We start from the raw sequence: 27,117 nt of genomic DNA on the forward strand, positions 1-27,117 counted from the left end.
AAAAAAAAAAAAAAAAAAAAAAAAAATCCAAAGTCGCACCCTTTAAATTTATCCCAGACACAGAGATCACGTGACATTTATCATCAAAACCCTCAACGTCACTGATACCCAGAATCCCAAACGACCTGACGTTTTCAATCTCTCAAGTTATATGACTGTTGTTTATAGTGCTTTTTTAGCGGGTACCTAAGCTGTAAATTCCTACGGACCTACCATAAGAAAAAGTACTTAAATAAGGTTCGCATTTCGACCCCAATTGGAGATTGCCTCAACCTGCGTCCAATGTACCTTGGAAGAGACTCAACAAATTGTATGAATCACTGTCTCTTTATTCAAACTAAAATTTTCAGTTTCGCTATTTCATAAGTTGCAATTATTTTATGGGTGTGCATGCTAAGTGTTCGAAAAAATGACCCAATGAATTACTAGTATCAAATTGCTTGTAAGAGCCTGCCCTTTTGTTGTTAATTGTCATCATAATAAACTGATCCTACTATTTTAGCTACAGCTAAATTGATGTTCTTGAAAAACATTGTTGGCTAAACCATGTTGATTTTTCATGCTTTCTCCTTTGTGCTCAAGTATTTTACATGCTTTCACTGACACAATAATAAGCAAGCACCAAGTGCAAATATTTTATAATTTTATCCCGAGTGAGTACATGCCCAGGAAAAGATTAAATCATTTTGCTTCATAGAATTTTTTTCAATCATCATTTTCTTGACTCAACATCCAAGTTTCTTGCTGCCCATATGAACATACATTACTCATTTGAATGATAAATGTTAATTGCTATAAATTCTTGTTGAGAAAAGCTTGGATATGAAATAATTTGAAATAAAGCCAACCAGGCGTTCTCACTTTGATTTTTTAGGTTGTTGCAGTTAGAAAGCAAGGATGCTCTCTCTTAAAGACATTGTACCTGCAGCCAAGAATGACATAAACACACAGTTCATACTTTTGAACAAACACAAGACATTGGAAGGGCAAAACAAGACATGCTTGGCACTTGTGGCTGATGAGACAGCTGCAGTTCACTTCCAGTTCTGGGGGAATGAGTGTGATGCTTTTGAACCGGGTGATATTATCCACCTGACTGATGGAATTTTCTCTTACAACCGGAAAAAATGGGCACTGAGGGCAGGCAAGAGAGGGAAGGTAGAGAAGGTGGGAGAATTCACTATGGCGTATGTTGAGACACCCAACATGAGCGAGATCGAATGGGTTCATGACCCAAGTCAATCTAAGTTTGTGCAGAAGACTGTTATTTCGCCATATTCACGCATTTTCCCACCAATACCTTAGTTGTTGAGCCTTTTGCTTTCATGGAATAGTCCTCCTTGCTACAATTAAGATCACCATAAATGGTGAGACCAATGGCATTTGATTAACACAATATTTATTTCTTACATGTTTCACATCCCTTTGAGCAATATATCAATGATGCATAGTAGAATTTGAAAATTATAGAATGTGAAACACTGAAACTGCCTTGATTTGTAGCTCATTCAGCTCTTTGAAATTGAAGAACTGGAACTTTATATACCATCCCAAACCGTTTCAAATCACAGAATTTCAAGACTAGGTACTTTTCATTTACAAACTTTATATGAATAAATTGTAAATTATACATGCAGTATGATCAACCTACAAATTTCAATCTCAGACGTGGCGAAAATTTTGATCAAACATTTGCTAAAATAAGAGCTGTGCAGTAACTTTTGAACAATTCTCTCAAGTACACATCTTGAAGCCTCTCGCAACAAATGGCAATGAATGTTAGATTGCTTTTAATCAAAGAATCCAGCACCTGCAACCTTGTGAATCCTGGGGTCCTTCAAACCATCGATCCCATAACTGGTTCAGGGGGCCATTTGTTCTGTAATAAAAATAAATTGATGACTATGCATTCGGATATCAAACTAAGAGTAGTATGTATGTAAGACAGTGGGATAAGGTTTGCAGAACTTACAGTGGGAGCAGTGGATCAGGTATGACTTCAATGTTGCGCAACAATCTGAGAGCCAACCACAAAAAAACAGATTATTATACAAAATAAAAAATTGCCAGTCAGTTTATGAGCTTATAAATCATGCTATAGGTGTTTAATTAACAAAATGGGCTGGAAAAATATTGAAGATATGCTCTTCAGTAAATGGTAATTGAACAAGTCAACCAAAACAAGAAATTTCACCGCCATAAATATAGCCTGTTGGACTGAAAAGAATATGCTATCTCCTCTTCACCAGCCTATTTTGCAAACTGCTTATATTCAATCCTTTTTTTTTTCCTTTCAAAAGAATTGATTCTTATACTTACTCCTCACATAATGTTGAGACATTTTCTGTTCTTTGAAGCTCTTCTAACTCTTCCTGGAAACAATTCATGCAAAAACCAGGTAACATAAATCAGGAATAAGCTGTAAATTGAAATCAAGTGCACAACACAACAGTGACTTTATGCTGAAGTTAGCTTGAAAATGCAGAAATAAGAAAGATAATTCTAAACTGCATTGCCATCTGCAAGAGCAATTAGTAAACTGGATCTAATATGCATGAATAGAGCAAACCATAAAGGCTTTTACTTTTGGTCTCTTTTGCAAGTTGAAAGATACTACCAAAGCATGTGCACATATATACGTATGAGGGTAAGTAAGCCCCAAACAGTAACCTATAGCTCCACAAAGATAAGATGGCTAGAATTTCTAATTCAGACAAATGGGCTGTTTGGTAGCCATTTTTAAAACCAAAAAAAAAAAAGTATCCCAGATGGTGTTAGGTTTGCTGTTTTTATTATTTTAGTTTTTCAAATCTGTTCTAAAAATTCACTGTGCAGATGAGTTTTTTGAAAACATCAGCCCACCCTGATATTAGAATAGAGAAACTTAAGACAGTTCAACAGAATATTGTAGCCCTTTTGCCCTAATAATGAATATCATAGCTTTTCTAAGTACTAGAATTCAATGGACTGCTTTATCACTGGCAAGCATTGTCACTGTCAAAGAGGACGTACCCATGGCATATAGCCTTTGTTCACAATTTCACAATTTGTGCAGAGTGTATAAACAGATATTGATAGAACATGAAGAACAGTTCAGACTAGATATTATGCATAAGATTGCTGGAGAAGTGAAAAATATATCTAGAACAAGACCAATAAATGTTCAAGAAACACATTTTTTAATGATCTAACAGTGCTACAAAACAAGACCTAAACATATTCAGCAGAGCCTTTCCTCATAGAAATCCAGATAGGGACTATTCAGAAGTCTAACAATCAGATAGCATCAATGACTAAGGACATGAAGAAAATAAAGAGCATTTACTTCTTCTTTTTTGGATAAAGAGCATTTACTATAACTTCGAACTATTCGAAAGTCTAAAAAACCAGATAGGGACTATTCAAAAGTCTAAAAATCAGATAGCATTAATGATTAAGGGTATGAAGAAAATCAAGAGCATTTACTATAAATTGGAACTTACAGAAGAGAAAAAACAGTACTTTTTTATTCGGTAACTTAATTTGGCCCTGAGGGGCTTATGCTATGAGCCTGTGACATTACACCACAGAGTGCGCTCAAATATTACATACAACTCCTCTTATCCCAAAGTTTAACATTGCCAACACCTCAGAACACAAGTTTAAATGCTCTCTTCTAAGCAAAGTTTAAGTTAGTGATTGAAGTGTGCCCCAATGTGTTATACAGACACAGAAAATTGATAAGATCAATCACTTAACTGCTTTGCACATCCTATCAGCTTAACTAAAACAATAGTGACAGGAAAAAAAGGTTCAGTCATCCCACATTCAGGAGCCACGACATAATTGTTCTGATACTCCATAATATTGCATGGATGTTCAATGAACACCTTTGATAGAGCTTTAGGGAACAATGTACCAGTTATTAAAAAATTATACACTCTATGGGTCTGGTGCATCTGACAGGCTCAAGCAGTATGATTTCGGTGAGATATCATATAAAGAAAAAAGCAAAAACCTTTCTTGTTGGTTCAGTGCAACCAGCCAAGCTATATGCTTATGATGATCACCTGTCTAAGTCTAACATACATTCTTTAGTTTTGTTTGTTTTGCTTATGCATCTATTTTGTACCCAAAAAATCTGGGTTAATGGGCAATTTCTTTTAGCCATCTTCTCCTAAAGCCATTGCTCCAATCAAAAAGCCAGTGGCCAGGCAAGCTGCCTATTTTGGCTAATCTCACACATGTACTGACAGCCACAGCAATTCTACACAAATTCTCGAATTAATACCATATGAACATTCAGAAAAGCTTACAAGTAGACTGGCAGCACTAGTTCCACCAACCATAGTAAGATTTGAAACTAGAGATCCACTGCAATTCCAGCCCACCCCTTACCACTTGAGACATCAAGCCCCAAGTGGCAGGATATGCTCAGGTTGGTCATGGTAATTTAGTAATTGGTATAGGGCTTTGTTCAAATCTTACCTCACACAAAATAAAGATCACACAAGTCTTAGAAAGGAAGAAACCCAATGGTAATTGAATCAATTTCAAGCAATATCACCATCATTTCCTTCATTCTATCCTCCACCCAAACAGAGCTTTCCACTCCATTTCTTTAAAAGACACCATTTTTCCCTTCTTTAAACAAAGTGTAAAGTTCTTTCCTTTTACTTTTTCCCCTAATCTTTTAGTACCTCCTAACACCAAAACAAACAAAATGGGGTCTTTCTTTTTCCAATGAACAATTTACTAAGAAACAAAACTACCCATTAAAACAACAACCCCCTCCCCCCCAAAAAAAGAAAAAAAAAATCTCCAAGCATCATAGCAAAACAAGCAGTAATACCAAAAATATCGTAGTCACACAAGGAAATGCATCAAAACCCAGTTCAAAACCAAACCCAACAAAGCTAAAACAGCAACAATAATAATGAAGAAGAAAGTGACACCTCTAAAAATCTGGAATCTTGCTCGACGCGCTTGAGTTCAGCGAGAATCCGATGCCTGCCTCTGTTATCAGTTCCTCCTACACCTACTGCTACTGGTGATGAAGCAACGGCTACTTCGACCACCGACGAAGCGGTTTCAGACGCCATTATTTACTTCTACTTCCTCCAATCCAATCCAATCCAAGCTCACAAGTCACACAACACGAACACTACGCTAGCTAGCTTAGCTCATCCCGAAACCCACCTGCCCATTGTTTTCATTCCCAGTCTCAGTCTCCAGTTTCAACAAACATTAACGTTTACTTTATTTTATATTTATATTTATATGTATATAGTGTATGCCCCTATCTCTCTCTTAGATCTGAGTTTTATTTTGTGATTTCTGTCCCTACTTTTGGTCCTAGTTCCCTCTTCCACAAATGAAAAATAAGAGTAATGTTAAGGATGTCTCAAAAGCATTTGTTTATTTTTTTTAAATTTATGAAAAAAATAATTAATTATTTTTTAAAAAAATTTATAATTAAGAAAGTATTGTTAAAACTTTCATAAAATAATTTATTAAAGTGTTAACGGACCAAAAAATAATAATGATAACACCTAAAATAAAATTTCTTTAAAAAGTAATAAAATAAACTAGTAAAATGTTGAGTTAATAAATTATTATTGATTATCCTATGAACCACTATAAAAAATAATAGTAACAAAAACAAGACAGGTTCGGATTAGGAGTGCTCTATCTTATTCATCACCTAAAACTCACCCAGAAAAAGAGCAAGATAGGTCCATGGGTGGATGGTTTGACGGTTTTGTTATCCATAATTAAGTGACTTCCACCGTAATAAGATAGAGATGAAAAATAAATGAGAGAGAGAGAGAGAGAAAGTTATGAGAGTGGTGGAGAGAAGAACAAATGTTTTGGGGATGATAGTAGAATATGTATATATATATATATTATAAATAGAATACAAACAAAAAATTATATTGTATATTAATAAATAAATTATATTCCTATATATACACTAACATTCTAGATGAGACAGAACGATCAAAATTTGTTCCCATCCCGTCGCCTCATTGGAGTGGTAAAAAATGAAATGTTTTAAAAGAAAAAAGAAAAAAACACAAAAATTTTCATTATATTTGTTGCACATTTATTAAAGTAATTAGTTTTAATTGATTCGATATCACTTTTACATAAATTTACTAATGATTTATTTTTATTATACATCATTTATAATATACCATCTCAGTTGCTTTAAAAAATTGCTTTTCATCAACCCTTCCTTTTCAATTATACTTTATAATATAAATTACACCAATCTCCCTTGACTTCTCTTGAAGCCACACATACCTACCAATGTTTTATGGAAAGAAAACTCTTTCTCTTAAGTTTGTATAAATATTCCATTGTTAAAAAACTACTTGTAGGACCAGAAAATTAGGCAGCCTCGGCCCACCTCAAACCAGGCCCAGAGGCCCGTGCCGAGGACGCATGTGGGGTTCGAGGATGAAAGTACGGTGTCCAGCCCCCAAGGAACATATCCGAGGATGACCCCGTCTTCGGACATCCGAGACCTCAGAAGTACACGAGCACCACTCCACCAAAGAGGGGTCTTCTTGAATATCCGAAAAGGAAAGGGCAAGCGCCACGCGTTGGTGACTGGAGCACGGTGAAGGAGCAAGTCTAAGGCGAGCTGTTACCTCCACATTAAATACCCTCAACTAACGTCCTAGCCGCATTAATGAGGATAGGACTCCTGAATAGTGCTGTCTTGGGTGCTGCAACCCACAGGAGGAATGGGGATGCGGCTGATGGGACAGGCTCTCAAGTAGTGGCCTGGCTAATCAACGAATGTAGGGTTAGGATCAGTTTAGAGAGGTGTATATAGTGTAAGGAGTCTCTCTTGAAAGGGGGACGGAAAATCTGCATTAAGAAGTACTATAGCGACTTGTATTCTCTCAACCTTCGTAATCAATCTTAAAAGAAATAATAAGAACTCCAAGCTCCGGAAGACAAGTCCGAGGAGCATCATTGTGCACCCCAATTCATGTTTAGGTTGTTAAGCCCACATGCAACCATGCAAGACAGTTGCATTCCTTACTAGGGCCTAGTTCTTGAGCCCACTCTCTATAAATTCATTGAAGGGCAAGTTGGGCTTTGGTCCACTCTCTCAACCCGAAGAAGTGCCCAAATCTAGTCCCTACACTACTATTAACTATACATTCCTCAAGAGAAAGAATGTCATTCATCTACAAACTTCAACTTCAAGGGAATGAATTGTCATTTTCTTGATAATTCTCAAGTAACACACCAATTAGTGGCAGTCAAGTTGAGGGTTAACCCGCAACTTGACTTTTACATGTCCGATTAGGAAGAGAGAAATCCTCTGCCAACTAACACAATAGAGCCCTGTATTGTATTAGAACCTTGTAATTAAGTTTTACTTATAAATTGGATCAAGAATTGATAGTTTAAAGGAAAGGAAGAGTTATTTGACATTCATTAGGATTAGAGAGATTAACGAGTAGCTCATCTATTCATCTAATCATCTCCTTCAACTTACTCAGCAAAAGAAGAATAATTACTTACTGGAACTCTCACTACTTACTAGCCATTGAAAAAAAAAAAAAAAACTATAATTACTCCTGTCATGCCACCCTTTTTGTTTTAGATTTCTGGAAAATGTTGTAAATGAAAATGTCATCCACTTTCTCTAGTGGTGGCAACTGGCAAACACAAGGATGCCGTTTTTTGTACAGAAAGTGCCTTTTTAATGTTATTTCATTCCCACTATCAGAGTGCCTTTCACTAGTCGTTGCTTCCTTTCTATTCTTTCCATATGAACATCTCCAGTGTTAATATTAATACTCATGCCCCTCTAATCATTCATCCAAGAAAAAAAAAATTCTTATAAAAAAAATCTCATTCCCCTCTATTCAAAAGTTAGTTCTGGGTCCAGATTGGCCTACCACAACTAATACCCTCCAATCAAAGTGCCCAAAGCAGTCACAATTCCCATTTTATTAATCATTGTCACTGCCATATGTTTTGGGGAAACAAATTAACAAACATTGTTTTCATTCACTTTACATTAGAAAATGATTCAACAAAGAGAAGAAATAGAATATATATCCAAATGTTGAATGTATGCTGCTAGGGAATAATATAACTGTCCTTCCCATCGCATGTTACATACCCAATAATATATTTGGACTTTTCTTATTACAATCTAAGCAGACCAAGTTGAGACATTAAATGGATTGATGAAATGGGTCTGACCAGGACAACTACAATGACCACACTCTGGCCTAGTTGCTCTTGCCGTGCGGCACGTGCCCCTCTTGAGTGCATTGCTAAATGTGACACCAACATAATTTATGTCTAAAACTAGTCACGTATTTATTCTTCTAATCTGTCTAATGCTCCAATGCATTGATAGAAGCCTTGCATCTTAAGTATAGGGATAGTTTATGTCAAGTCCATGTCAATAATTCTTATTACAAAGATGACTACATAAAAATCATTTTTTGTTAATAATTCTCCCATAAATTACAACAGAAAAGGAAAAAAAATAAATAAATAAAATAAAAGAAAAAGAAGGCAGAAGAAACATTTTTCCACACTCCAATCACAGCCTCAAAGCCCTATCCTTTCCCCACATTTTTCTCATTAAACAAGCAGTGCAGAAGGCAAGTCAAGCCATTTGAACTTCACCTTTTGTAGGGAAATTGTCGCCATAGGCTTAGTTAAGCTTAGAATTCGCAAACCTCTCCTTCTCCCCATCACCTCACAATGCATAGGCTTCCTCTCCATGAATTGCATCATCCCCAGTTTGCAACTCTTCCTCAGACAGTCTAAGTGGAACCACTAAACCAACCACATTACAAATTATGCTAGTTGTAACAATATTGAGTACAACTACAAACACAATTCCTAAGAGTTGAATACACATTTGCTTGACCCCAGATCTGGAGTTGCCATCATGAAGACCATAGAAAAAACCTACTGTTAACATATATAGTGTTGTGGGCTTTAGGCCCAGTTAGGTTACTTGTATAGCACACATATTTACTTGTACTGCACACATATGCCTCCTATATAAAGGCATCTATGTACATTCTTTGATACATGAAATACAATACTACGATTCAGTATTTCTAACATGGTATCAGAGCCACTGCTCTAATCCTTTGGTGTGTCGCTCTTAAGCAGTCTTGTCTTCTTGGGTGTCATCTGCAGCCGTTGTTGTGAGCAGCACCACTGCCCCCACCGCGACTCCAGTACATCAAAGACCACTGCCTCGCCGCCACCATCGCTTCCGCCTCTCCGATCAGACCACAGATTGTACCATCGGAAAGAAATATCTCCGATCTACTTTTTTGTGAAATTTCATCGTCATCGGACCAAACACGCGCCCCCACGCGCCTCCACAATTCTCGGCATCCCAGCCACGCGTCGCCACGATTCTTCACGCGCCCCCACGCGCCTCCACGCGCTTCCACGCGCCGGAAACTCGCTTCCACGCGCCGGTCACTCGCCTCCACGCGCCTACACGCGCCGGACACACGCCTCCACGGTCTGCTGACGTCATCATATTGCCACGTCATCCTGCTGACGTCATCTACGCTGACCGTGACCGTTGACTTTGATTGGACGTTGACTGTTGACTTTTCAGGGTTGACTTTTTTGGAGTTCAGGTGCTTCTTACCCAGTTTTTCGCGTAGATTTCTTTTTTGCAGTCTATTTTTGCATATTTTGCTTCTAAATGAAGAATAAGGACAAGTTTGCTTCCTGTTGCAACAATCGTCGCCGACAATCCAATAAATGGTTTTGCAATTTTTGCAAATGTTTTGGCCATAATATTGAGACTTGCTATCAGCGCAACAAATCAGCTGTTTCTACTTCTGCTGCTACAATTGCTAACACTGAGAGTGTCCAACCCATGGCTCCTGTCTCTGCACAGTCTTAGTCTTCTGGATCCACTTTCTCCATTTCCAAAGATGACTTTGTAAATATCATCGCTAATGTCATTCGTATGGTTGGTAATACATCTTATTCCTCTTCTCTCTCAGCTTTATCTGGTATGTCTCCTACCTCTTGGCTTATGGATTCTGCTTGTTGCAATCACATGACACCTCACTCATCCTTATTTTCTGACCTTAAACTTGCACCACACCCTCTTAATATTCGTACAGCAAATGGTTCCACAATGTCTGGTCATAATATAGGTTCAGTTTCAACCTCCAACCTCTCGGTTCCTGGAGTCTTTAATGTTCCTGACCTTTCTTATAATTTATTTTCTGTGTGACAATTAGCTGAGTTGGGTTATCGCATTACCTTTGATTATTCTGGATGCATTGTGCAGGATCCTAGGACGGGACAGGAGCTTGGGACCGGTCCCAGAGTTGGGCGGATGTTTCCCGTGGACAACCTTCGTCTTTCACTTGTCGCTCCTGTTTTTATTGCTGCAGCTGCTGCAGTTTCTTCCACTCCTTCCCTTGCACTTTGGCATGCTCGACTTGGTCACGCATCTTTCTCTCGGGTACAACAATTGGCTTCTAGAGATTTGTTAGATTCAGTGTCCACAGAAAATTTTGATTGTGTTTCATGTCAGTTAGGAAAACAACCAGCTTTGCCTTTCAATACTAGTGAATCCATATCAACTGATATCTTTGACCTTATTCATTCTGATGTTTAGGGGCCTTCCTCTGTCTCTAGTATTGGTGGGTCTAGATATTTTGTTGTCTTTGTTGATGATTATTCTCGCTATAGTTGGATTTTTAATATGAAACATCGTTCTGAATTATTGGAAGTATATTCTAATTTTGCAAAAATGGTTGAAACTCAGTTTTCTAGACGCATCAAAATTTTTCGATCTGATAATGCTCTCGAATACACTCAATATGCTTTCCAAGCTGTTTTGCATTCCTATGACACTGTTCATCAACTAACTTGTCCAGGTACCTCTCAGCAAAATGGTAGAGCCGAACGAAAACTTCGTCATATTCTTGACACTGTTCGTGCTCTCCTTCTCTCTGCTAAAGTTCCTGCTCCTTTTTGGAGTGAAGCTGCTCTTCATGCTGTTCATACTATTAATCGCATTCCGAGTCCTGTTATCCAAAATCAAACTTCATATGAGCGCCTTTTTGGGTCACCTCTAGACTATCACCACCTTCGCTTCTTCGGATCTGTTTGTTTCGTTCTTCTTTAGCCACATGAGCATAACAAACTTGAGCCTCGGTCAAGGCTTTATTTTTTTCTTAGCTATGGCGAAACTCAAAAGGGGTATAGGTGTTATGATCCTGTCTCTCATCGTCTTCGTGTCTCCCGTAATGTTGTCTTTTGGGAACATCGCCTCTTTGTCGAACTTTCTCATTTCAGTGTTTCCTTATCTTCCTTCTCTGTCTTAGATCTTTTTCCAGATGAGACATATATTCCTTCTGTAGTTGCTCCTGATCCTCCTATAGTTGCTCCTGATTCTGTTACTGTAGACTTCTCTATCCAACCACCAGATATCACTGATCCCTTTCCTAGTTCGCCCTTTAATGAACAGGTGGAAGATGAACAGGTTGAAGACGAGCTACCCAACCCCAATCCTGAGCTTGGGTCTCCTGCTCCTGCTCCTGCTCCGCCTGAAGATCTTGCACAAGACATTCCACCTCGTCACTCAACTCGGGTAAGATCTATTCCTGCACATTTACTTGACTATCATTGTTACACTGCTCTTGCTACACTACACGAGCCTCACACCTATCGTGAGGCTTCCACTGACCCTTTATGGCAGATTGCAATGAAAGAGGAACTTGATGCATTATCTAAAAACCATACTTGGGATTTGGTGACACTTCCTCCTGGGAAATCTGTGGTTGGTTGTAAGTGGATCTACAAGATTAAGACTCGCTCTGATGGGTCTATTGAGCGCTACAAAGCTCGTCTTGTTGCAAAAGGTTTTACACAAGAGTATGGGATTGATTATGAAGAAACTTTTGCTCCGGTTGCCCGTATCTCATCTGTCCGTGCCCTCTTAGCTGTTGCTGCTGCCAGTAAATGGGACCTTTTTCAGATGGATGTCAAAAATGCATTTCTTAATGGGGATTTAAGTGAAGAAGTGTATATGCAACCTCCTCCTGGTCTCTCTGTTGACTCAAATAAGGTTTGCCACCTTCGACGTGCACTTTATGGCCTTAAACAAGCTCCACGAGCTTGGTTTGCCAAATTCAGCTCTACCATCTCTCACTTGGGTTACATGGCCAGTCACTATGATTCTGCCTTATTTCTTCGTCGCACTGACAAAGGCACTATTTTACTCCTCTTATATGTGGATGATATGATCATAACTGGTGATGACCTCAGTGGCATTCAAGAACTCAAGGCTTTTCTCAGTCAGCAGTTTGAGATGAAAGATCTTGGATATCTCAGCTACTTCTTGGGTCTTGAAATCACTCATTCTACAGATGGACTTTATATTACTCAAGCCAAGTATGCTTCTGAACTCTTGTCTCGCGCTGGACTCACTGATAGCAAGACTGTGGACACTCCAGTTGAGCTTAATGCGCATCTGACTCCCTCAGGGGGGAAACCATTGTCTAATCCCTCTCTTTACAGACGCTTGGTTGGCAGCTTGGTTTATCTCACTGTCACTCGTCCAGACATTTCCTATGCTGTTCACCAAGTGAGCCAGTATCTGTCTGCTCCACGATCGACTCACTATGCTGCTGTTCTGCGCATTCTTCGATACTTAAAGGGCACTCTCTTCCATGGTCTTTTCTACTCTGCTCAGTCTCCTCTTACTCTTCGTGCATTTTCTGATGCTGATTGGGCAGGAGACCCCACTGATCGCAGGTCCACCACTGGTTATTGCTTTCTTCTTGGTTCTTCTCTGATTTCTTGGCGAAGTAAGAAACAAACTCATGTGGCCCGCTCCAGTACTGAAGCAGAATATCGTGCCCTTGCTGATACCACATCTGAGCTCCTTTGGCTACGATGGCTTCTCAAAGACTTAGGTGTGTCTACATCCTCTGCTACTCCTCTTTATTGTGACAACCAGAGTGCTATTCATATTGCTCACAATGATGTCTTCCATGAACGGACTAAACACATTGAGATCGATTGTCATTTTATCCGTTTTCATCTTGTCCATGGTGCTCTCAATCTGATCTCAGTCTCCTCTAAAGATCAACTTGCAGATATCTTCACCAAGTCACATCCTAAGGGACGCCTTCGTACTTTGGTTGACAACCTCAAGTTGGTCTCACATCCACCTTGAGTTTGAGGGGGGCTGTTAACATATATAGTGTTGTGGGCTTTAGGCTCAGTTAGGTTACTTGTATAGCACACATATTTACTTGTACTGCACACATATGCCTTCTATATAAAGGCATCTATGTACATTCTTTGATACATGAAATACAATACTACGATTCAGTATTTCTAACACCTACATAATGTTCCCAATCATCTACTAAGTAGACGAGGCGGCAGAGCTTAGGCTCAGCAAACACGCCTGCGAGAATGCCACCCAGGCTTCCAGCCACAGCATGTGTGTGGAAAACTGCCATTGTGTCATCTACTTGTTTTAGGAATCCAATTCTTTTGTGGAGGACCATCATGGTGTACCATGTTATGCTTCCTGACATGATTCCCATTATAATGGCTGCCCAACCTTGCACCACTCCTGTACAATATCATTGAGTTAGGTACATAATAACTGAGAATGTAACAACATCACAAGCTGGTTCAAAAAAGAGAATCATATATGGACTGAGGGCCCAAAAGAAAAAGACCGTTCTATTATCTTGTCCAAACTTGGTTTTACTAGGATTCCACTATTTACAACTAGAATATATAACGTTTATATATAAAGAAGATTCTAAACTCAGCCAACAAAGTGTTTGGTACAAGTTGAGACTGACGTCCACTGAATTATCAAAATCAACAAAACACTAAACAGTAGCAAGGAAGGTTAAAGCAAAGCGAACTCGTCCGGGTGAGAGAAGATATTACATTGTCAAAAACTTGGTTCTACTGTCTATGCATCATTGCTAGTATAAATATTGAGATGTTGGCACACAATAATACTATATTTGCTCCTCTTATGTTTATTCCTACTCGACAATTATAACCTTGGTAAGTGCACAATTTGCAAATCTTTTTACCATTTTGTTTATAATATCAGCGCAATCGTTAAAGAGAATAAAATCAGTCATATTTACATGAGAGAAGAAATTTAACAACTATTAAAAGTGACTCAACTTAAAAAAAAAAAAAAAAAAAAAAGATTTTACTACATTAAAAATTCTACCTTAACCAATACTTTTAGGGTATTCATCTTGGATCAATACATTATTGTTTGGCGTTTGGGGAAATGATTCAGGCAGAGGTTAACGTTTGTGATATTCCGAGTGGGAAGTTGGAGACGATGGCAATTTTGAGAGAAATACATTTTGTTTGGCGTTTGGGAAAATGATTCTAAGGTAGAGGAAAACGTATTGTGATATTCCATAAAGCAAATTTGAAAAGTTTTCAGATGCGAAAACCCCCCATTTACATCTCAATTTGAATTTGATCATTTGAATGTGTCTCACAGAATTGATGGAATTAAAGGGCCGTTAATGGAGTGCAATGACATGGCAGATAAGCTTACCTCATCAATTTTCAATGAGGTGTCTTATGTTTATTGGTTGGGACTACAAGGTGGCTTGCCAACCTTGTAGTCCCGGACCACCTAAGAATTTCCCTGTTTGGCGTTTGGGGAAAATGAGGAGACTATTTGAAGCCCACCTCTTTAAGGACCATCAGGTTGAATCTTGAGGCAGCAATTCCATAAGAAGCTTCATTTGGAGCTGTTATTTTGCAGAGGTGAACAAGGAAAGTTAGTCCATGCCTGATTGAGAATGTATGTTACTATTGCTAGGCTTCAAGCATCTTTATCTTTACGGGGATGAAAGAAATGTGCTTGATATTGTCAATGTTGAATCTATGGAGGTACATTGGTCTTCAGTCTTCAAAAGGCACAGTAACTAGGTCCAATGGGCTGTTACTTGTAACTTTAATTGGGCTTATTCTCATCTCTTATTTGGGTTTCTGGAGGAGGAGAGAATGGACTAGGCCCATGAAACCTGTAATTTTGTTCATCTAATCAAATCTTTATTTAGGGGGGAAAAACGAAGCATTTTTTTTTTGGGTAAAAAAGAAAAGAAAAGAAAAGTAGAGAGAGACGATCGGTGTGGCTTTTTACCTGTGTATGACTATAATAGCACCCTACCGCTTTTGGATGGGACCCATACTCTCAGTCTGTAAGAAATTCATTTATTGTTCTTTGGACCGTTTAAGATAGAGATGAGATATAAGAAGTACTAACATACCGTTAGTTGTTGATACTCGAGTCCTGGACGTGACCCATGTTTACTACATACATAATGTATTAAATAAATTAAAAATATATCAGATATAAATATTCCTTCTTGCCGCTAAAAGGTAATATAGTTCACACTTTGAAATTGAAGGTGAAAGTTGTGATATCCCTCAGCTTGTGACTAAAATTTTAATTTGGCTAATGTAGATCATAAGCCGAAGTCCAACTGTCCAAGCCCACAAAGATGCCTAGGCCACAACTACTACTACATTTAAAATACTTTTACAGTTAATTGATTGGCTCTTAAAGCACAATTCCCTTAGGTACTATCAGTCTTAGGTCCAAAATTAAAAAAGCTTCGCAGCAGTTTGCTTCGGGAATTCCAATGCTCTAACATCTAGATCTAGGATTCTCCGCCTAACAAACAGACACGTACAAAATTTATGGGTTTTTTATATAGGGAAATGTTAACGAATACTCTTAGGATACTGGTTAATAATCTATTTAAAGAAAGTTTTTATGAGAAATGAAAAAAAAAAAGTAATTAATATTTTGATAGCTTTTTTCATTTCTCATAAAAGTGGTATCAAAATTTTTCTAAAAAGGTCATGTTAACGAGCGTCGTAAAGCATTGGTTCATGGAAAAGAAAAAAAAAAAAAACTAATATTTTGATAGCTTTTTTCATTTCCCATAAAAGTGATGTCAAAACTTTCTTAAAATGAATTCTTAATCAATGCCTAACAGCACTTGTTAACATTTCCCATGAATTATTAATAAGTGCCCGGCACTTGTTAGCATGACCTAATAGATAAACTTAATGCCCTTGAAACTCTTAAACTTCCACTTTTAACCCTTGAAATTACAAAATGCTGTTACCCCAAAAATATACTTTACCAAGAACATTTCAATAACTTCACAAATGTGGCACAATCTAATCTAGGACAAAATGTACATAATAAAACATCACATAGAAAAAGACGTGGTACAGGACTATTACAGAAGGCATCAAAACCACTCTATATATAAATTTACCCATAAAATATATATATATATATATATATATATATAAGCATTCATTTCCTCCACTTCCACCCACATTCATCATCATTTGTGATCGAACCACTGTGTGGCGGAACTAACAAAATGACTACCGCACTCCCGACTAACCTCGCACCCGACCAAGCAAGCCCTGACTAGTTGAACAAGGGTGACAACGCGTGGCAGCTCACCGCCGCTGCTTTGGTGGGCTTACAAAGTGTTTCGGGCCTTGTTATCCTCTACGGTAGCATAGTAAAAAAGTAAAAAAGAAATGGGCCGTGAACTCGGCCTTTATGGCCCTTTACGCCTTTGCGGCCGTGCTTGTATGCTGGATGGGTTGGGGCTATCAAATGTCTTTTGGCAAGGCAGGCTTCCAATTTTATAGGCCGGCCCAATGTTGCCTTGGATGAAAAGTTTCTTTTGGACAAAACTTTTAGTGGGCACTCGCCAAATGCAACAATGGTTTATTTCCAATTTGTGTTCGCAGCTATCATATTGAATTTGATTGCTGGGGCATTGCTTGGGAGGATGAATTTTTATGCATGGATGTTGTTTTTGCCACTTTGGCTTACTTTCTCTTACACTATTTGTGCGTTTAGCATATGGTCTCCAAATGGATGGTTGACAAAAATGGGCATTATTGATTACTCTGGAGGCTTTGTTATTCACATATCTTCTGGTTGGCTGGTTTCACTACAGCTTATTGAGTAATTACCAATTACCACATAATTTTATTTATTCTATTTTTAAAAAAAAATTTCATAGTAATTTTAGAAATACAACTTTTTTTTTTTTTACAATTGTTGTTGTGGCAAGCTGTGATTAAAAAAATATCATTTTTATATGACCTTATTAATAACTACTTTTCTTAGCACAAATCCTAGTATGCCACCATAAAAATTGTAAACAAGATTATAGACTTACTGATGGTTTTTTTGGAGCAACCTCTGTTGAAATCACATTAGAAACAATCATTATGAAGGGGATGTTATAGGTTTTAAATTCTATTGCATCTAAAAAAAAAAAATCTACTAGTATTTGTGGTTGGTCCTATCTTTTCTAACATGATAAGTCAACAAGAAGCGGGAATTCAAACCCATATTTTCTTGAAGGGAAAGAGAAAAACCAGACTGTAAAACTGAGCCTTAAAAATCGTGTAGAGACAATTATCATTTATCATAATTATTAGACAGCTTAGACTAGGTTTTTTGGAATGTAATTTGAGTTAATAGATTTGCAACTGCGGTAACTCATGTTTTGCTAATATGTTGAGTTGAATTGTAAGCCCAACCTAGTTTCCCATTGTCCATGAATGCTGCTGTCTCTTTTGATGCTTGTAACCTTTGTTTACAGATTAATGTAAGAACTTAGTCAGAGTAGAGAAGAAAAGGTCGCTCTTCAAAGTTCATTAATTTCTAAAGATAATTTGATGAAAAAATCTTTGTGTCAGGAAACTTTGCAAAAAATAGGCAAAAGACAAAAGGAAAAACAATTGTATATTAATAGTAAATTATTGTGTCCAAAAATATATATATAAAAAATGAATGAAGAAGAAAGTCCGAACGACCAGGAAAAAAATGAAATGATGATGCAGGTGGAGCCAAGGGCAGTAAAGGATAGAGAGAGGTTCCCACCAAACAACATAATTCTGATGCTGGCAGGGGCTGGTTTACTTTGGATGGGATGGATGGATTCAACGGTGGAGATCCTTATACTGTCAGCGTAGAAGCATCTCTGGCCGTCCTTAACACACACGTCTGTACGGCCACCAGCTTGCTCACTTGGCTCCTTCTTGATATTCTTTTCTTTGGAAAACCTTCTGTGATTGGTGCCACTCAGGGGCATGATCACTGGTTTAGTCTGCATCACCCCAGCTGCAGTTACTACTACTTTTTTTTTTTTTTTTGCCGAATAGGTACTAGTACCCTCTACTTTTCTTTCTTTAGACATTCACATTCCACAGTAGCCTGGTAGGATTCCTATAATTTATCAACAAAATAATAGCATCAATAAATGAAATCCATGCAACAACTAGTAAAATTTTATATGTTTTTAGCATTCCTCTTTATTCTTTTCGAATACCCTAAAAGTATTGGTTAAGGTNCCTGATATTGTTAGCATCTCCAACTCCAACCCCTGAAATAAATCCAAGGGCTGGTCTCAAGTGCACTAAAACTAAAAGTATAAAGAATGCATGAGCAAGTTTCAGTGAGTTTCCACCACCCGTGAACATGATCATTGTCATTGCCGGTAAAAATAATGATTAATTACACAATGAAAGATGGGATAACAATGAGAGGCACTTACCTTTAAACACACACCCAATGGCCAATGGTGCAGGGGAAAAGGAACGTATATGGGTATGGCATCAGTATTGTCAACTTCAGGAATTTATAGGAAAGTAAAAATTACTTACCAAATGATGTAATGTTTCTAGGTTTCACACTCTTGTCAAATGCTTAACTTTAAAAATTAACTGAGGATGATTTGATTAGTTTTGTTAAGTTGGGGATTTCATTTACTTCCTTAAGCGTCCGTTTGGCGAAAATTATTTTTGCCAACTTATTTTACTATTCAATTTATTTTTACTATTATTCATAAGTCCTACAATATAGATAGTTCTCAACAAAAGATAATAATATAGAAAGAGAACATTCCAAAGTAGTTGACCTGTATTTTGACGTTTCTAAGAAACAATGCGAAAAACAAAGTAATAATTAATAAAGATGCCTTCATTTTCAAGGTCATGATAGTTTTTAGACTCTTACTTATATTAAATCATTGTATACTTCACCTGAATTTTATCAAGTCTAGATGACAGACAATGAACATGCAATGAAACTATCTTTCTTTAAAAGGATGGAACAATTTAAGCCTTTTGTATCATTTCATTTAGAAATTTAACAAACAAACGAACAAATATGTATCATTTGGAAAAAAAATTGTATATCAAACTTTTTAGTGAAGTGATATATAAATATATATATATATATATATTCTAAATTAACTCTATATAATTAGTTTAGATAAAAAATGAAAAATCAAATTTAATTATCACACTGATAATTCCCAAATATACATGATTTGCAAGAATTGACATAATTGTTTACCAAAAATGTGAGTTAGAATTCTCATATTGTATAGGAATTGAAATGTTTTTGAGAATTACACTGTAAATTTTGTAAAACATAAACCAGATTTCATTCCAATGTCCCGTTAACGAGTGCTCTTAGAGTTTAGTTAATAGATAGTTTGAGAAATGTTTTGATATCACTTTTACCCCAAAAAAAAAAATGCCAAAAAAATTAATTTCTTTTTTTTTTTCCCATAAAATATTTCTAAAATTAATGCTCTTAGGATATCCATTAACTTCTCTCCTATGAATTCACAAAAATTAACATTTTCATCCTCAAACTCTACCAAATGAACACACCCATATTTATTTGTATTTCCATCGAGAATCACGGATCACGGAACGCAAATGTAGTCTTCTGCAATATGATATTACATTTTCGGTATAGATATAATAGTACAATGGTTTATTATAAAAGAATTTGTTTAACTTCAATCAATCTAGCATAAGAATGACAACGGAATTCGCCTATTGTTTCTTTACTTTTTCTATGAAACGTCGTCCACCTTTCTCAGGGAAATTCTTAGGTGGTCCGGGACTACAAGGTTGGCAAGCCAACCTTGTAGTCCCAACCAATAAACATAAGACACCTCATTGAAAATTGATGAGGTAAGCTTATCTGCCATGTCATTGCACTCCATTAACGGCCCTTTAATTCCATCAATTCTGTGAGACACATTCAAATGATCAAATTCAAATTTGAGATGTAAATGGGCGGGTTTTCGCATCTGAAAACTTTTCAAATTTGCTTTATGGAATATCACAATACGTTTTCCTCTACCTTAGAATCATTTTCCCCAAACGCCAAACAAAATGTATTTCTCTCAAAATTGCCATCGTTGACCTTGTAGTTCCAACCAATAAACATAAGACACCTCATTGAAAATTGATGAGGTAAGCTTATCTGCCATGTCATTGCACTCCATTAACAGCCCTTTAATTACGTCAATTCTGTGAGACACATTCAAATGATCAAATTCAAATTTGAGATGTAAATGGGCGGGTTTTCGCATCTGAAAACTTTTCAAATTTGCTTTATGGAATATCACAATACGTTTTCCTCTACCTTGGAATCATTTTCCCCAAACGCCAAACAAAATGTATTTCTCTCAAAATTGCCATCGTTGACCTTGTAGTCCCAACCAATAAACATAAGACACCTCATTGAAAATTGATGAGGTAAGCTTATCTGCCATGTCATTGCACTCCATTAACAGCCCTTTAATTCCGTCAATTCTGTGAGACACATTCAAATGATCAAATTCAAATTCAAGATGTAAATGGGCAGGTTTTCGCATCTGAAAACTTTTCAAATTTGCTTTATGGAATATCACAATACGTTTTCCTCTACCTTGGAATCATTTTCCCCAAACGCCAAACAAAATGTATTTCTCTCAAAATTGCCATCGTCTCCAACTTCCCACTCGGTAACGATGGCAACCTCGACACTGCCCACTCATCGCTGCATGCCTCCTTCCCGTTTCCTCTCTGTAATCTGTGGCCTCCTCATCCTGGCTAGACAAATGCTTTGATTGGCAATCCAAAAACCTGTTCCTCCAACAAATGATAATAATGCTTGATCCAAGATTCAAGCAATCACAAATCTTTCAAGCAATGAATGGGGTGAGTCTACTTTCCCTTTCTTTTGGTATGATGAATTTCTCCGATTTTCTTGGCCCATGAAATTTTTTGACATGGGTGACTTGAAGAATTTTTTTTTGGTTTGCTTTGATAACCATGTTGATCTCTAATCTCTTTGATGACTATGGTTAAGTCTTTGATGGAATGTGTATGTTGAATGACATTTGTCTTGGGTATTTAGAAATTCATGGCCAATTGATATCACAACTTATGCATATTCCTCCTATACTCAATGTGTTTGATAAAATGCTCCAAGGAAAAGACTTGGTCATCTTTATAGAATTTGGCTATAGACCTTTCATGAAACTTGTTTATTCCCTTGAGAGAAGCTCAATTAAATTATTAAGACTCATTCTTGGACATGTTATCATGTGAACTCTTGAGCATTGTGTTTGAAATCTCATTCATTTGCGTTTATTTTCTGGTTTCTTGCAAAATTTTGATTTTCCCACAATGTTTTCTTGGCATACATACACGGGCAGTGGTGTTTAGGCATTTTTTTAATTGGGGACCATTTTTGTAAACTAATAAGAAAATTATTTATTACTGACATGATTTCCAACACTTGTGTAACTTTTTCTTAATTCGATTTTACTTTGTGCTCTAGTTTGTTGCTGAGAAATTGAGGGAATTTGAAAGAATCCAATCCTGTGGCTATTAATGAGGTGTCATTGAATACCTAGCTATTCGGATATTGGCTTTTATGCCTTTTATGAAGTTCCAGTTATCCTTAACCATGAACAAAATCATTAGCATTATAATTTTATTGCCTGTTTTACTATAGAGTTTTATAATTTTATTAAATAGAGTTAGATTGACAAGCCTTTATTGTTAGCTAACTTGTGTGCATTTTACTGATGGATACTTGAGTAGTTGTGTGCAATGGTGGGTACAGGATAGAGGTTACCCTGAAGTTGTTAGACAATAGATTTTAATTGATGAACATTAACATAATGATTTTGTGTTATGATTTAGACAAACTTGGAAGACACTTGGAGAGAGGGAATCTCAATATGCCAAGGATGAAGATGAGGATGAGTAAAAGAGCAAGGATGAGGATCAGCAAATTGAACTTGCAGGAGATGTCATTATCAGCTTTGGATGAGATGGATAAGTGATGAAATTCAAGATTGAAGGCTAGTTGGGCTCAGTCAATAGGATTTGTTAGTTAGAGATAGAAATTAATAACTTATTTCCTAAACTTTTGGAATTATAGATATTCTTTAAATATTGTTTGCTAGTTAGTTGTTAGCAAGTTTATGTTATTAGTCGGGTGCTTATCATCGTTTGAATTGCACATTGTCGTGCACTATATGCCATTTGATGGGAAATGAATTAAAAATGTTTATTTGGTGTTGCTATTTTTCAATTTTGTGAAATTCAATGTAGGAGCTGTCTCTAAAGGTACCCAAACTTACACTGCAATGGCATTGGCATTGTTCAGTGGTTGCAATTGCAGTTTATATGGATATTGATTAGCTAGGCTTTTTAAAAATCTAAAATCAGTCCTTATGAAACTGATAGCCAATGCTTGTGATACTTTCTTGGCTTTTTGCTTAGTTCTTGGTTTAGGAATTTATAAATCATGAATTTTCTTTGAGCAATCTACCATAATGTCAAATACATTCTGCGAGAGGACATGCATCTTGTAAACATCAACTTGACAATATCCAAGAGCAAATAATAAAATGTATACAAGAAAAAAATAAACTATAATAACTCAATTTAAAAAAAACTACCTAAAAAGGAATTTATTGGCTAAATTCTAATACCAATAGACTACTAACAACTCTCTTGGATAACTAACACTCATGCTTATTGACCTTTCTAGTCATTTGTCCATTCTATTGTTGCTGCAAGATATTTACTCCATTCATACCAAAATTGATGTTGATTATCTTCATCATTCTTAGCTAGCCTATATAGTCCCTTGTTGAATACCAATTAGGCGTGTTTGAATCATAACAGAAGCAAGCCACTTAGTCCAACAATTGCACTTAATAGATTGAGAGGGTATAGTGCAGTAGCTGCAAACATGTTGAAGCCTCCAACATCAAGTCTATCAAAATCACAAAACAAAGAGAAGTTGCACTTCACGAAGTTAAATAACCAGGGTGGTATTATGACATCAAATGAGTTTCCAAATTAATCCATTGTGTTCCTCATAGCATTAGAGAGTAAAAATTAGTCTCTAGGAAGATCTATAGAAAAAACACAATGACAAAGAAAAGTGAAATATTGTAATTTTTTTTTACACAATATAGGACAAAAAAAAAAAAAAAATTCATGAACTTATTTCAGTTTGAGAAATAAATTATTCAATACACTGGAGTTCACAATTTTTTTTTTTTTTTTAAATGTACCACATAATATTGGCTAAATTCTAATACCAATAGACTACTAACAACTCTCTTGGATAACTAACACTCATGCTTATTGACCTTTCTAGTCATTTGTCCATTCTATTGTTGCTGCAAGATATTTACTCCATTCATACCAAAATTGATGTTGATTATCTTCATCATTCTTAGCTAGCCTATATAGTCCCTTGTTGAATACCAATTAGGCGTGTTTGAATCATAACAGAAGCAAGCCACTTAGTCCAACAATTGCACTTAATAGATTGAGAGGGTATAGTGCAGTAGCTGCAAACATGTTGAAGCCTCCAACATCAAGTCTATCAAAATCACAAAACAAAGAGAAGTTGCACTTCACGAAGTTAAATAACCAGGGTGGTATTATGACATCAAATGAGTTTCCAAATTAATCCATTGTGTTCCTCATAGCATTAGAGAGTAAAAATTAGTCTCTAGGAAGATCTATAGAAAAAACACAATGACAAAGAAAAGTGAAATATTGTAATTTTTTTTTACACAATATAGGACAAAAAAAAAAAAAAAATTCATGAACTTATTTCAGTTTGAGAAATAAATTATTCAATACACTGGAGTTCACAATTTTTTTTTTTTTTTTAAATGTACCACATAAACATGGATATAAAGCCATAACAAGTTTAGACAAACCAAAACTCTATGAAGCATTTTAACAAACACTTGTATGCCACCAAAAAAAAAAAAAAACTGTGGAAGGATTAATGCTTTGCCTAAATCTAGCACTTTTGATCCCAACCACTTCCAAAAGATTTCTGATCGGATCAAATCCAACAAAGACTAAAACTTTTTATTTTTTTATTTTTTATTTTTATATAGGAAGCAAAAGCTAAAACTATTCCTCATATTTAATAATCAATAAAGTTAAATTATAAATCAAATCTGAAATCCATTTTCATGTTTTACAGAACCTAAGACTCCAACAAAGTGCCTTTAAAGGAACATGATTAAAGCTTCACCCATTTAATATTAAACAGAAGAAATCCAACAAGAACTTAACCCAGATAATATTGAGCTAAGAAGAAAAAAAAAACTAAAAGACTTCAAATTTATCAAGTAAAATAACTAAAAGATTTATCACCTGCGTGGCTCACATTCAAGGTCAAAAACCAAAATTCATATGATGACAATGGTAGTGAGATAGCCATATGGGCAGAGACAAATGAAATAGAAACAAAGCTGAAGTGTTGTCTTGTGAAACATTCAAAAAATATAAACTAATGAGATAGCTAGCCGTAGTGTTGACTGATGATGATGAACAGGGAGCTCCATATCTTAGAGGGAGAGAGAAACAGGAAAAGTGAAAGAGAGAGAGAATTTGCAGAAATAATGAAATTTGAAAGCTTTTACCTTGTGAAAGCCCTTGCTGACCCGCCAATTTAATTCCCAAATGAAATTTGAAATTTGAACCGGGGACTGGTTAACGGAAAGGGTTAACGATGTTAAATTTGTGGATTTGTTGAAATGATGTGGCACGTAAATTGACAACTTACATTTTTAGTTACATGTCTTCTCTCTATTGGTTGGGGCTAACCTTGTAGTCCAGGACCCATCTAAGAATTCCCCCCTTTGTCAAATGTACCGAAAGCTTTTTTTTAAAGACCATGCCAACGACCCACCACCATGAATGCAACATTTAAGATTTAACTCGCCGGTTCTCCAAAAAAGAAAAAAGGGTAAAATATCATTTTCATCCCTAAACTATCACAAAAGTTCGTTTTTCGTCCCTAAACTTTCAAAAGTTTTATTTTCGTCTCTAAACTATCACAAAAGTTCATTTTTCGTCCTTAAACTTTCAAAAATTCTATTTTCGTCCCTAAACTTTCAAAAGTTCTAACGGAGTGCTAACGTGGCTTGACAGAGTGCTGATGTAGGAGGGACGAAAATCAATACATTTGGAAAAGTTTATGGACGAAAATAGAACTTTTGAAAGTTTAAGGACGAAAAACGAACTTTTGTGATAGTTTAGGGACGAAAATAGAACTTTTGAAAGTTTAGGGACGAAAAACGAACTTTTGTAATAGTTTAGGGACGAAAATGATATTTTACCCAAAAAAAAAAAGATTTAACTCACCAATTGGTTGGCCGTGACCAAAAAACGAAAAATTAAATGGATTTAAAAAATAAATAAAATAAAGTTGGATTGTCGATATTATTAGCTTTGCTCTCTCATTTTCTAATTAATAAAACAAAAAAAAGTTAGTGTTTGTTTGGCAATGATTATTTTTGTCAATTTATTTTCCTATTCAGTTTATTTTTGCTATTATTTATGAGTCTTACTGCACTTTTTAGTACTATTCATAAGTTCCACTGTACTATTTTAACTAATTTTTACATTTATCTACGATACTTTCAACATAAAAAATTTAATTTCAACAAAATAAGCAAACCTCAAATAGATTGTTAGTCAATGTTTTTTTTTTTTAATGAAAAAGTCAGTCAATTTTAATTTGCCATCAATGCTTTGGGAATCAACACTTCAGTCAATGTTACCTAATTCAAATATAAAATAGATGCAAGATGGAGTGCAAATGATAATATAGATAGTTCTCAGGAAAAAAAAAATGATAATATAAAAAGAGAACATTCCAAAAACGGAGTAATACTCCAATTAATAAAGACGTCTTCATTTTCAAGATCCTGACAGTTTTTAGACTCTTACTTATATTAAGTCATTGTATACTTCACCTAAATTTTATCAAGTCTAGACGACAGACAATGGACATGCAATGAAACTATCTATCATAAAAAGGATGAAACAGTTTAAGCCTTTTGTATCATTTTATCTGGAAATTTAGCAAATAAACGAAAAAATATGTATCATTTGGAAAAAATTTGCATATCAAATTTTTTAGAAAAGTGATATATATATATATATATATATATTAAAAGTGAAAACTCTATTAAAAAATATATTATATATAAGCGCTTATAGTATATAATATTATTATTAGTATATATTAAATTTATAGCTAATTTTAAAAAAATTTTATTAAATATATAATATATTTTAAATATATATTAAATATGGGTGGATCGGGTCGGGTTTAGTGAGTTTGTAATTTTATGACCCATATCCAACCCAACCCGCTATAAAAAAAAATTTGTGACCTAACCTAACCCACCAAGTTTTAAGAACCAACCCAACTCGACGGGTCAAATTAGATCGGATCGAGTTTGACGAGTCGGTAAGTTTTCTGCGCACCCCAAAGCGTTAGCTTAAATTTCCCCATTTAGCTAGTTCTGAACACATAGACTTTTCATGGCTTTTATAGGAATATAGGATGATCGTCACGTGGTACTATTTGCAATAATGGCGAAAAACGTGGCACTCTTACATTGCATACACATTTATTCCTTTCACCTATCTGCAAAATAACAGCTCCAATTATCGAATTGCTGCATCAAAATTCCACCTGAGGGTCCTCCTTTAGCTAGTTCTGAACACATAGACTTTTCATGGCTTTAGTAGGATGATGGTCACGTGGAACTATTTCCAATAATGACAAAAAACGTGGCACTCTTACATTGCATACACATTTATTCCTTTCACCTACCCCAGCTAACTCCATCTCCTCTACCGGAATACAAGTATACATCACATCCTTTCAAATTCTTCTCAAAT

The 27,117-nt window shown here is 36.0% G+C and overlaps 2 protein-coding genes and 1 pseudogene across 3 annotated transcripts; 2 read left to right on the forward strand and 1 right to left on the reverse strand.

Moving 5' to 3' along the window:
* The first annotated feature begins 63 nt into the window (after nucleotides 1-63).
* LOC136065196 (uncharacterized) lies at nucleotides 64-1,420 on the forward strand. 2 transcript variants are annotated; one of them, XM_065768022.1, is made up of 2 exons: nucleotides 64-310; nucleotides 885-1,420. In XM_065768022.1, exon 2 carries the CDS (start codon nucleotides 898-900, stop codon nucleotides 1,303-1,305), a length of 408 nt encoding a protein of 135 aa, XP_065624094.1. In that variant the 5' UTR covers nucleotides 64-310; nucleotides 885-897; the 3' UTR covers nucleotides 1,306-1,420. The 2 variants fall into 2 exon arrangements, with proteins under 2 accessions (XP_065624094.1, XP_065624093.1); XM_065768021.1 differs by having other exon boundaries at nucleotides 68-310; nucleotides 875-1,420.
* Nucleotides 1,421-1,522: 102 nt separating this feature from the next.
* On the reverse strand, nucleotides 1,523-5,829 carry LOC136065197 (guanine nucleotide-binding protein subunit gamma 1-like). Its single transcript, XM_065768023.1, has 5 exons — nucleotides 5,695-5,829; nucleotides 4,935-5,178; nucleotides 2,320-2,372; nucleotides 1,973-2,017; nucleotides 1,523-1,879 (listed from the first exon to the last, which is right to left on the reverse strand). Exons 2-5 carry the CDS (start codon nucleotides 5,079-5,081, stop codon nucleotides 1,795-1,797), a joined length of 330 nt encoding a protein of 109 aa, XP_065624095.1. The 5' UTR covers nucleotides 5,082-5,178; nucleotides 5,695-5,829; the 3' UTR covers nucleotides 1,523-1,794.
* A 10,604-nt stretch (nucleotides 5,830-16,433) lies between these two features.
* On the forward strand, nucleotides 16,434-18,468 carry LOC112034243 (ammonium transporter 2 member 5-like; annotated as a pseudogene).
* The last annotated feature ends 8,649 nt before the right edge of the window (nucleotides 18,469-27,117 follow it).

The sequence above is a fragment of the Quercus suber genome, unplaced genomic scaffold (genome assembly GCF_002906115.3).
Source record: "Quercus suber isolate HL8 unplaced genomic scaffold, Cork oak 2.0 scaffold_878, whole genome shotgun sequence".
In the NCBI taxonomy this organism is placed as follows: domain Eukaryota; kingdom Viridiplantae; phylum Streptophyta; class Magnoliopsida; order Fagales; family Fagaceae; genus Quercus; species Quercus suber.